Here is an 11965-nt window from a genome sequence, read left to right as displayed (position 1 = left end):
TATCTGTGGTTTATAGAAACATTCAAACACGTTTATTATTATTGATTTTATTTTGTTGATTGGGTTGTCCCCAACTTTTTCAAAGTGAAGGACAGAATAAAGTGAGCCTCACTGAAGATATTTGTTTGAATTCAACTATTAAAGTAAAAAGATGAAATAAAGAAATTTAATGGATTTACTTATTTTATTATGTTTTTGTCATTGCGGGATACATTGTGAAAAAATAAATAAATTAAGAAAAAAATCTTCTTTCATCTACATCATATATATATATATATATATATATATATATATATATATATATATATATATATATATATATAACCATAATTCACCATCTTCATCTTCACTTAATTTTAATTAATTTTAACCAACGCTCACTAAAGTCAGTGCAAAAGTATTCTTTGCAACCATCCACACTATGTGTCGTCCACCTCCTCATCCTCAGTGTCGCTCCTCCAGTGAATCTAAATGTTCTCCCTCTCACAGGGCGCAGGCTAAGTGTTTCTGGTTTCCGTATCTGAAAGGATCTCTATCTTGCTTTAACGAGGCACTTGACCTCCCTCGGCGCTTCTCTTCTACCCGGGTGACGCAAAAAAGTGGGCTGGCGAAGCGCTAAGTGCAGGAGTTTAGAGGACTATCGGAGCGCACCGAAACATCACTAGTCAAGCAGACTTCATTTAGAGCGCCTATCTCGCTTCAGCCGTCTCTCTCGGATGTTATACCAATGCAAATACCTCGGCGGGGATACCGGGATGTGTACGGATGTTTATGAGAAAGACTGACTTTTTCCTCAAACTTGTAGCAGCCTCCTCCATTCAGCAAGTTGAGAGGTGGATGAAACTTTTTGTGAATGAGTATCCCGCCGCTGGCTGCCACATCTGGACGTCGTCGGAGCTGTCAAGTCCAGCGCTTTAGCCGGACCTGACCTGACCCCCCCTCTTCTTTTTTGTCCTCTCTATACCTCAAGGCGGAATACTGGACTTTAAACTCTCGTGTCTTTATTTTTAAAACTTTTGCCTTTCTTTTTTTCATAATTACAAGGCACAACATGGAACACTCGGTCCTCAGAATAACATGCGTGCTGGTGGTTATCTGTCTCTTGGATAAAAGGTGAGTAGATTAATAAAGAATGACTTCAAACTAAAAGAAGCAAATTATTTGTGTTGTTTTAATACACTGAAATTCTAGTTCTGTTTTTTTATTTTAAAAACTTATAAAGTGTTTATTGAAATTGAAGTTGAAGTTCATTTATTTAATTTAAATAATTATCTACATTAACAGCATAAAAGTCATCATAGAAGTCAATTAAAATACCCACATTTTGGCTGACATGTGATTAAAGCTACCAAAAACACAGAGAAAAAATAGAATTAAACATTAGTCTTTTTACAAGTTCACGGTCTGTTGCCACTTGTCTGCTTCCCATGCACCCCTCATTCCCAAACAGTGCTGCCAGTCAATAAAAAGTTGCCCTTTGGAAAAATAGGTGTTGAAACAGGTCTTCTCTCAAAGCAGGAAACCCAACAGGTAGCAACAAAAAATGGAATTGCAGGGGCACACAGTTCAACATGCAATGCCACATAAAAAGTAGGGCACCACTATGCAAATCCAGGACATTTAATGTCACAGCAAGTTGTATGTTTTACAGTCCAGAGCAACTGGTTGCTATTTGAGTCAGAATGAGTGAAATTCTAAGTGTTTTTTTTTTTTTGTTAAAGAGTCTCACAGGAGAGAAACTTGCAGGAGAGGTTATACATGTTGGAGAAAAATAGTATGCAAAGTTTCTGCAGCTGTGCAAGCGTCTCTGTATGTTACTGCACACTCCTCCCTGTACACCTGGGTGTTTGTGCACGTTGGGGAGTGCTTGTATGCCCACAGCCATGCATGCTCCCAACTTGTGTGTGTCACAACTCATACAAATGCTGTAACACACAACCAGTGATTTACTTGTAATGGTAATGAAAAAGAAAAAGCATGGGGAACCTTTCAGCTCTCAAGCCATCATCAGCACAGCCTGTGTTTTCCTTGTTACTGCTGTTACAGTTTCTCTGTGAAGTGAGCTTTGACCGCTATCGGCTGAATTACTGTTGTTCACATGATTGATCTGCAACAGAAGGAGCAGACAGTTGAGTACAGAGACACACCTTGCAGGTAAAATGTAATTGAATTTACATGCTGACTGATATCCTGAGGTGATTTTACTGCACAAAGGGGGGTATGCTTTTTTCCCTGCTGTGCATCTGAAACTGTTACTAGAACTGTTGGATTCATGCCAAATAAGTGGATGCTGTTCTCTCATCCCCCTGCTTCAACTCACCTGACCCACAACTCCTATCTTGCACAGTTAAGTCAACACCAAAGAAAGGATAAGGGGATAAAACCTGACTTTGGAAAATCTTAACACTATCTTACAGGTTTTGACAAATGCATTTATGCAGTTTACGACCACATATCATTGTCAGCGTTGCATGATCACAAAGTTAAGTGTATTATTGAGGTTGTACAGGGATCAACTACACTGGGGACCATTAAGTCAGGGTGTCTGGCACTACTGAACTGAGCATTGTTGTGACGCCCAACCAACATTAACAGGAACTTTCCCGGTCCAACTTTTTTTGAGCGACAACAGATTTATGAGTTGGACATTTGTCTTGTCAATAACCTGACTCATATGCTCCCTGCAGGGTAGATTCCAATGAAATCTTGGGTCTGAAGCTCCCCAACATCGACCCGATCCTGAATGCCAACACAGTGTGTCTCACACTGCCAGGGTTGACGCGGCGCCAGCTGGAGGTGTGCATGCGCAACCCAGATGTGACGGCTTCAGCAATCCAGGGAATCCAGATTGCCATCCACGAGTGCCAGCACCAGTTCAGAGGGCACCGCTGGAACTGCTCCAGTCTGGAGACTAGGAACAAAATACCCTACGACAGCATAGTCTTTAAAAGAGGTCAGTTTGTATAGTCACATTGTACTATTTCATTTGAATACAAATTTGCTTTTCTTGTAACCATTTTGCATCTCTTCCTTTAATGTTAAAAAAAATTAAAAAATCCCACTAGAGAAAACATATAAGACACCTTTAGGGCAATGAGATGAAGGCAACAGATGTAAGATGTCACCACGAGGTAACTCCTGAAGAAGAAAAACAATGAAGTACAGGCATGCAGTTCAAAAGTTTGGTCTTCAAACAGGCTGTGGTTTCATCCTCAAACACACTTTGATAGAGTACCTTGAAAGGATCGGCTTAGAAAGATTAGCTGCCACAATGATACACATCCTAAACAAGCAGTGGTGTAATATTATTCTCCAAACACAGCCAAAAGATTAGGGATCATTTTCCTTCATAGATACAAGTCTTGAATGTTATCTCCAAATGGTTCGGTTAACTCTAGTGACTAAAAGACCAGTATCTACTTTCTAACCTTCACTGTGTCTCCTCAATAGCCTGGACAATAGAGCAGGTAACTTCAAAAGCAGTTAGTCACCTCAAGATTACCAAACCTCGTGCAGATCAGTTTTCTTTAACGGTTTTGTAGAGCTTCGAGCTTTGCAAGTGAGCCACAAAGGATGAAAGATGATCTTTAGAATTGGGAGGTCTTGAGATGGACTCATCGCAGGTTGTTGACTGGAAAAGGCATCAATTTCTCAATAGCAAGAGCACCTGGCTGGATGAACAATGCATAGTGTGGTTGGTAGTGTCTGGAGTTGAGTTTGCTTTCAATTTTACTAATTGAGGAAGAAGGTGGGGCTCAAAAGTGAATTAATAGATGTCTTTGCAAATGTTGCGTTGAAATCTTTAGAAATGACACTGAATTTAGACCCTAGCATGTTGCGATGATGTTCACCAGAGTGCTCCAATGACACGTCTTGCATTTCATTATAATGTTTTGCATTGTAGTGCATTAGATTTTGGTACAACATCTATCTTTTAACTTCAATTTCGAGCAAAGTTAAGTTTTGACTTTTTTAAAGTATTGTTTTACACCTTGTCCCTGGATAGCTGATGGAATTCCCCGTAATAAAGAAAACTAACTAATTAAATTCAAATTTGTCAGATCTTTCCTTGAGGGGTGTTGCTATAAACTACAGTATATGCTTATCTTTCTCTAGTGTTCACTTTCACTCCTCACTGACTCATTGAAAGGCTGTTTGTCATTATTAGTAGAGGCAGTTGCTGGTTGTCTGGCATCCCTGGTTTGCCTCGGGTGTAGAAACTCCAAACCACTGACATAAACAACCTCTTTAAATTGGATGATTCATCTGTTACATGTTGATACGTTCACAGAAGCTCCACAGAAGCTAAAAAAATTGACACAAGTTAAGGTGCTGCTGGCATTGTTGCGTGCAACAACTGCAAAAAGGGCAGTGCTTCCTTTGAGACAGATTTACAGACACGGATTAAATGGAATTGTGGAGATTAACACAAGTTTTCAATGTAACTGCCCATAGAAAAATAAACGACCTTGTCTCACACAAGGCTTATGTATACTGGTATTTTTTGCTTCATAATTAACACACTGTAATAACATGATTATGTATGTTTTTAAAAGCCTGTGGAGTAATGTTTACATATGACACGAAACCATTTAGGTACAAATGAAATATTTTTCGGGGTTTGGAATCTTGCCCGTTCAAATATTCCTGCAGAGCTTTCTCAAATCTTCTGATATTCTACAAAGTTTTGGATTTGCATATCAGTGGCTCTGCATGTTTGTTTTGGTGTCTAATTTTACTACATCAGATGCTGCTCGGATCGTCTCTGGCTCTGCCACGTATCTCTCTGCTGATGGATTCTGATAACTTTTATGGGGCCCATGTTCATTCCTGTTTAGCTTGCATCAAAAAACTAGGCTAAAGAGGACGTCAGGCAAGACATGGATAGACAGAAATAGGAGAATCTCCCTCTCTCTGTTTCTCTCTCTCTCTCTCTCTCTCTCTCTCTCTCTCTCTCTCTGTCACTGTGTCTGTGTCCTCCCTCACTGGGCTGCTCCTAATGCTTTTACTTCCCTTGCCAGTGCAAGTGCTTGTGAATTTGCTCTCAGCACTTTCCCAACTCTCGGCGGCAAAAGCATAAACCTGTTTAGTTGGTTTCTGTAACACAAAGTGACAGTTTCCTTTGAATCTTTAATTCATTTTGTCACTTCCTCTGCCATCAGTTCAGCCGGGCGTGTCGCAGCCGGTAAATTATTTGTTAGATTGATTTGTTCCCAGTCTTCCGGGGACCTTCATTGCATAGCCTGGCTCAGAGCAGGGAAAGAACTAAAACAAGCTTTCTATGTAGGATGTGCTTAAGTGCCATCCCTCTCACTTCCCCCACCTTTTGAGTCAAGGTGTTAGGGTTTGGGGAGTTAGTGAGTCAAATTATATAAATATAGTCAGCACAAATTCAGAGATTTTTTTTAGATTTTTTAATTTTTTTTTTTCTGATATAAAACACAATTTATCATTGCCCTTATGCTCTGCATGGACACTGCTATGATTAATACCTTTTCCAATAACAACAGATCAATGGCCAATTTGTATGTTGTCATGTTAAGCAGATTATCTGATTAATGACAAATCTATGTAGAATTATCTCCAGATTTGACAAGTGAAGCCATTATGGAGTGCCTTAAAGTTGCTTTTTTTTTCTTATAGCCAGCAGGGGGTGACTCTTCTGGTTGCAAGAAGAAGTCTATGTCTCTATAAGTCTATGAGAAAATTTCTTCTCACTTGATTTATTACTTCAAACATTTTCCTAATTAGTTTATGGGCTCAATAGCTAATTAGCCCTCGACTCTAAAGAGCATTTTCAGTACGTTCTTATCCCAAGTTGCCATATATTGCTGCTCAGCAATGGACTTTCTCATCTACATATTATGCTCTAGGTATCCTTCTGCATCTGCTGTTGATGTTCCAGGATGACGCTACCCTAATGTCAACAAATGCACTTGGTGGGATGATGCTACACATTACTATGTTTAGGCCAAAAAAAGCACATGGCAACCAACACCAAGAAAAGAAGCACTTGGTTAGGTGTAGAAAAAAAATCACATGCAGATGGAAAGTTTGGGGTTAGTTGGATCCATCCTCCGCCCTTCCCACCCGCTGTATAGGGACCGTCATGCTCTATATATTACGTTGTCACCAGCAGTGCAGTGTACGATACTGGCATGACAAATTATGTCCAGCGTTGTCAAGTAACGATCATTGTTTGGTTTTATGGTGATATAGGTTCACTATTTTACTTCACTATATATAATATAACTTTGTTAACCCCCCATTGTGCTACTTTCCCCGCACAAAACAACAGACACAGTTAGCGGCTAGCTTCTGAATAAAAAATAAATAAAAGTGAAGCTTTAGCAGCAAAAGCCAGATATTTCCCTCAGAATATGGTGGAGACCAAAACAAGAGCAAAAAGAAGAGTGATATTTGGACTTGCATTTATCAGGCGGGCACGAAGGCAACCCAGTGTTAATGCTGATGTTGCTTTATATCTCCTTGATGTGTCAATAAACAACTTTTTGTTAACAAGGTTGTCAGATCAACCTAAAAAGCGATGATATGCCTGTGTTGTGTGTATAGCTTGCTTCAAAATGTAAAAGCTTCAATTTTATTATTATTATTATTATTATTATTCAAAAAAAGCATGCGCATATAAGGAGTTGAAGAACTGTATGCAGCCACAGACACTCGGGTTAATGTTGCCAGCTTGTATAACTTATTTATAGGACTATTAGCTTTCTTGTAAACTGACAATTAACCTACATGTCATGGGCTGTCTGATTTTTTTAAAAAGTCAGATCGATAACGTCCCTGTGTTAAAGCAGTGCATGGTTCTGCTTTGGTGGGGGGCTTGTTAAAGGCCTGTTCAAGGTTAATGCGGCGCCTCGCAGGATTACATTGTGTGAGTGTTGTGGCAAAAGTTGAGCCTTTTGAACTTTTTTTGACAGACTCTGGGCTCTTTTACCACAGCCCCCTGTGTTGACACCCCCTCTGCGCTGACAGACTGACTTTATTCAAATCAGAGGGCTGTATTTCTTTTAACCTTGTGACAATAGTGTTGCTATTCCTTGTTAATGTGCACAAGTTGCAAAGATAGACTTTGACTTGCTCAAGGGATGAATTTCTCATTTACTCCTCATTGTGTTGCCTCCAACATTTTATGTGTCCAGTATCAAGTGAGCAAATAAGTCCAGCATGACAGCAAATGTGTCAAACTTTACATCATACCTCACAAACATGAAACAATATGAAGTTTACTTGAATATACAAATAAGGAAGTAACATCAAACAGAACTAAAAGGGGCAGTTCCACTTAATAGCCTTTTATTTGACTCCAACAACCAGGCTGAATAATTTCCCCTTCAAGCAGTGTGCTATAAACTCCTAAGTGGTTTCTTTTCATGTTTTCTTTACAAGTTTCCATTATAATCTTCACTGTTTTCTACACCAGTAACTGACTGCCAGTAGGGCTGCTTTTATAGAACCTGAGGGCACAATGCTTACAGGCAGTAAGCTGAGATCTAACAACAAACACTGTAGAGGGTATGAGTGCAAACGCTGCTGTCGCACTTCATCCTTCAATATTCATGGATTCCACAATTGGACATGGAATTTTTTTTTTTTTTTCTGTCACAGAAATAAATCAACACAGACAGGATGAATGTGTGTATATATCGCCTGTGCATGTGTGTAAGAGAAGAGCACTGTAACATTAGTCTACTGAATTACAGATCAGTTGTGGTAGAGTCATTACATGTACCGCATGCAACTTAGACGTACTGTTGAGGAGAAAGGGATGTGTTTAGATGTAAAGGCAAAAGCAGTCACACGTCTTACAGAGAGATTACATGCACATAGTCATTTAAAACACTTCATCTAAATGCAGTAGTCCATCTTAGCCAATTGGAAGTGATGACAAGGCAAAAGTTGTGGTGTGGTATAACCAACATATGCACAGTAACACATAGTTGTGTCCTTGTTTTTATAGCAAGATATAAATGACAAAAGCAGAGAAAAGGAGCAGCCATCTGATGCCACTCAGGCAGTCAGAGAAGTGAGTCAGTGACCAAGTGCCAGGCAGTCACTCCAGAATAGCAAAGGTAATGGTTACAGGGTGGATGAAAGATCAAAGGATACCGGTAACACTCCACACTGGAGGAAAGCATGGAAAAAATATTGATCGAGGGAGACATTCAGGATTTAGCACAGTTGTACTTACTGAGATACATATATGTGCATAGTAGTTAGTAACACATAACAGTTATTAGCACAACCACATGTAAGTAGATAGCAGTTTGCAACAACAATATACACAAAGTAGGTGCTTGTTGGTAGATCGAAGTTAGTAACAGCTACATATATAAGCAGTCGCAACATGTAAGTAGGTAGGAGTTAGTAGCCACCACATATATAAGAAGTAGGTACTTGAGAAAAGTTTGTAACAACAATATATATAAACAATAGGTACTTGTTAGTAGGTAGCAGTTAGTAATAACTACATGTGTAAGCACAAGGTACATGTAAGCAGATAGTACCACGTTTATGAAAGCAGTCGCTACATGTAAGAAGATAGCAGTTAGTAACATCAACATAAGCAATAGGTAAATGCAAGTAGATGGAAATTAGTAACACAGCCACATATGTAAGCAGTAGGTACATGTGAGTAGATAGCAGTTAGTGGCACAACCTCATATGTAGGACAGACAGAAGGAGACACAGTCCTGCTTAGTCTTTAAGTCCTCCGTGGGTCCTATGATGGGAGTGGTGGGGGTCTGGTCATGTTCAGTTGGCCCACAGAGACTGAGTACGCAAGTGTTTGGAACACTTAATTGCTATTGTCCCAGATGTTTCCCCAGGTTTTATGAGTCTTGGCATGTGTGTTTAAGTATAAACGTGTGAATAAGCTCTTATGTGTGTCTTTATCAACATAGAGGAATCTCTTTTACTACAGCATTACTGATCACGTGTGAAACAAAGCGTGCAAAGTCAAATTTGACACATGTCACTTTCAGAGAAGTGAAAGGATTTCTTTGCGTGTTTAGCTCTTGTTAAATTGAATTTCAGGGCTTGGAAAATTACTTGACATCTCAAGTTGTATCCAGCAGTTTTACAATGGAGATTTAATGAGGGGAATGAAATAGTTTTGGTTTTATTTCTGATGCTGTTGCAGTTAAAAATAGAAAATGTAACACAACTCAATAAACAGCAGCTTAGTCATTGTGAAATGAATTTGGATTGTTATCGAATTACATCCTCCATCAACTTGGTAATCCTGTCATTTCACCTGACAGGTTCATGACACATGCTGACTGGTATTTTTTGCCTGCAGGTTATTGAAAATTTGTTGATGTTTTACATAAACTCCATCTTCTTAAACTCGTAAAAGTGTCTACGGCGGCCTCTTTAAAGAAACGTCACATCGCTGAATGTCACAACGCTTAACACAGCCCTTGTTTGCTTCCGTGTCATACTTGTGTCATTTTGGACATCACAGTGAGTTAAAATTGACACTGAAAACATTTTTGGCTAAGCTGTGAAACTAAGTGTTATGACACGTTTTTTAGACAAAATATGTCTTTCCTCCCTTCCCAAGTATTGTTTTCTGATGGCAACACTTTATAACCTTCTTCTTCCACATTAGGCTGAATAATAACGCCACTACGCTGTCCTCTCACCCCACAGGTTTCAGGGAGAGTGCCTTTGCATATGCCATTGCTGCAGCAGGCGTAGTGCATGCAGTGGCCAACGCCTGCTCCATGGGAAAGCTGAAGGCGTGCAGCTGTGACGAGAAGCGTCGTGGGGACGAGGAGGCCTTCCGCATCAAACTGCACCGTTTGCAACTAGAGGCCATCCACCGGGGAAAGGGTATGGTACACGGCGTCATGGAGCACTTCCCTGCTGACCTGCCAGGCCCCCAGGACTCCTGGGAGTGGGGCGGCTGCAGCCCTGATGTGGAATTCGGCGAGAAGTTCTCAAGGGACTTCTTGGATGCCCGTGAAACCTACAAGGACATCCATGCTCGTATGAGGCTGCATAATAACAGAGTTGGGAGACAGGTGAGTGGGGATGGGATGGAAAAAGAGAGGGCGTGCGTATTTGAGTGTGCTTCTATTAGATTCATAATGTTTGTATTATGCTTTGTATTTGTAATATTTTCTTCCTGCATTCTTGCAGCATTTTTTCACAAGATTTTGATTCAGTTTACCCGGTCATATATGCATAGGCATAGATTTCAAGGAGGATGCCGGGAACATGTCCCCCTGAATTTTTAAAACAAGTGCATTTTTCTTCAAATTAAAGGATTATCCAACAATTTTGCACATACAGTTTACCCTGGTGATGTCATCAGGGTTATCTCAGCTTGTTTTTTTTTTGTTTTTTTTTGCAGAGAGCCTATATCATAAGCTGCATGGTTTAAAATATGTGTGCATTTACCGAGCGGAGGGGTCTAATGAAAGATCCTATCAAGCTGCATTATGGGAAATCTAAGCCCAAGTGCTTTTGGAGCTTGATCTTGGTCTAAAGGTCAGGTCTTTGCTGCATCTTTTACTATGAGCATTTACAGAAAATCTGTCGTCCACAACTTTATAAAACTTAAGTGAAGGGCTCCTTTTAAACTGAAAACAACTCAGTGGGGTTGGTAGTTTGCGCAAACAAATCATACTTTGTTGTTACCATCATATTACCACATATCACCTAGTGTAGGTGTTGTTTCCATCTAAAATTGGCCATGTTAAATAAAGTTGAATCTAACCCTGCTGTGCTCTATGTATCTACAAACCTGTGAAGGATGCATCATCTCTGCTATCAGTGTAAATATTATTCTTTCTTTAAAATTGTTTCTACAAGAAAATACATTACACAATAAAACAGGTGGAGAATGGGTGGGTCAAGTGCTACTGGGCCAATGATAACGCTGCAGTGCACAACACAATCTGATTTTGTTGGCTGGGTTCACATTGGCCTGTCATTATTACATCACTGTTTATTTCTGCTGGCAGAGGCGCGCTCTCTCTCTCTTTTTCTCTCTCTCTCTCTCTCTCTCTCTCTTTCTCCCTCTGTGTGTGTATGTGAGAGAGAGTGTGTGTGTGTGTATGTCATGGTTTTGCTGAAGCTGCAACGGCAGTGATGGCTAATACACAGTTCAAGTCTTGCAAAACTGTGAATCTGTTCTTTAAAAGCAACTTGAATCAAAATCTTGTCTTGTTGCACTGTATATTTATCTCTAGAATTCTAGTAAAATGTGCTTGGGAATTAGATCTAATCTTAACTATGGTTGTGCTCTGTCCAAACATATAGGAACTACTACAAGAGGTTACATGCAAAGTAGAAATATATCTATACACATGGTGAATGAGGCCTGTTATAAGCTTGATGTCTAATTGGCTGTCCTGTATTCTCAACTTCATTTATTGTACCTAACATTTCAAAGTGCAACTCAGTGCAAACCAGAGAGAGAGTATGTGTATTTGGTAAAGGGGCCACAGTTGGAATTCCCATTGTGACCCTTCTTTATATATTAGGGTTGCCTCAATATGGGCATTGGGAATTACATAAATGCATACATGTCTAGTTTAACTTTCTGCTTTATTCAAACTCTAATTTGCAGCATAGTATTATAATGTTCATGAAAATTGGGTGGTACTTAGGAAGTATTGGTTTGAACACTTATTGATGAAGATGTTAAAGTTGAAAGAAGCCTTTGCTCAAATGGTTTATTTTGGTGGATATATTTTGTTATTTTTGTGGTATTGTCACATTAAATACAAATCTACGGGTTTTGGTTGATATATGATATGTACACATTTTGTGTCAGCCTGTTGCTTGAGTTACAATTCTTTAAAATTGTCTGTATTGTGCTACTGTTTTGTTGTTTGTCTGGGAGACACTTCAGTAATTTCTCCAGCTCTCAGGACTTAAAACATTTACAGATCAGTCAGTGTCAGTTTGACAGACTGGGGGAAGTTGCCAA

At 39.6% G+C, this 11965-nt stretch overlaps 1 protein-coding gene across 1 annotated transcript in view; it reads left to right on the top strand.

The window, feature by feature from the left end:
• The first annotated feature begins 526 nt into the window (after window positions 1-526).
• Window positions 527-11965, top strand: part of wnt10a (wingless-type MMTV integration site family, member 10a) — a 31310-nt gene continuing 19871 nt past the window's right edge. The window contains exons 1-3 of the mRNA XM_042495037.2: window positions 527-1113; window positions 2688-2953; window positions 9676-10049. Coding sequence (XP_042350971.1) covers window positions 1052-1113; window positions 2688-2953; window positions 9676-10049 — 702 coding nt within the window. The 5' untranslated portion in view covers window positions 527-1051. The remainder of the gene's footprint in view (window positions 1114-2687; window positions 2954-9675; window positions 10050-11965) is intronic.

This window comes from Plectropomus leopardus, chromosome 10, assembly GCF_026936395.1.
Source record: "Plectropomus leopardus strain MGB_pleo_1.0 chromosome 10, ASM2693639v1, whole genome shotgun sequence".
Taxonomy (NCBI): domain Eukaryota; kingdom Metazoa; phylum Chordata; class Actinopteri; order Perciformes; family Serranidae; genus Plectropomus; species Plectropomus leopardus.
Note: the sequence above shows the minus strand (reverse complement) of the source record. Positions and strands in the feature narration are given on the sequence as shown.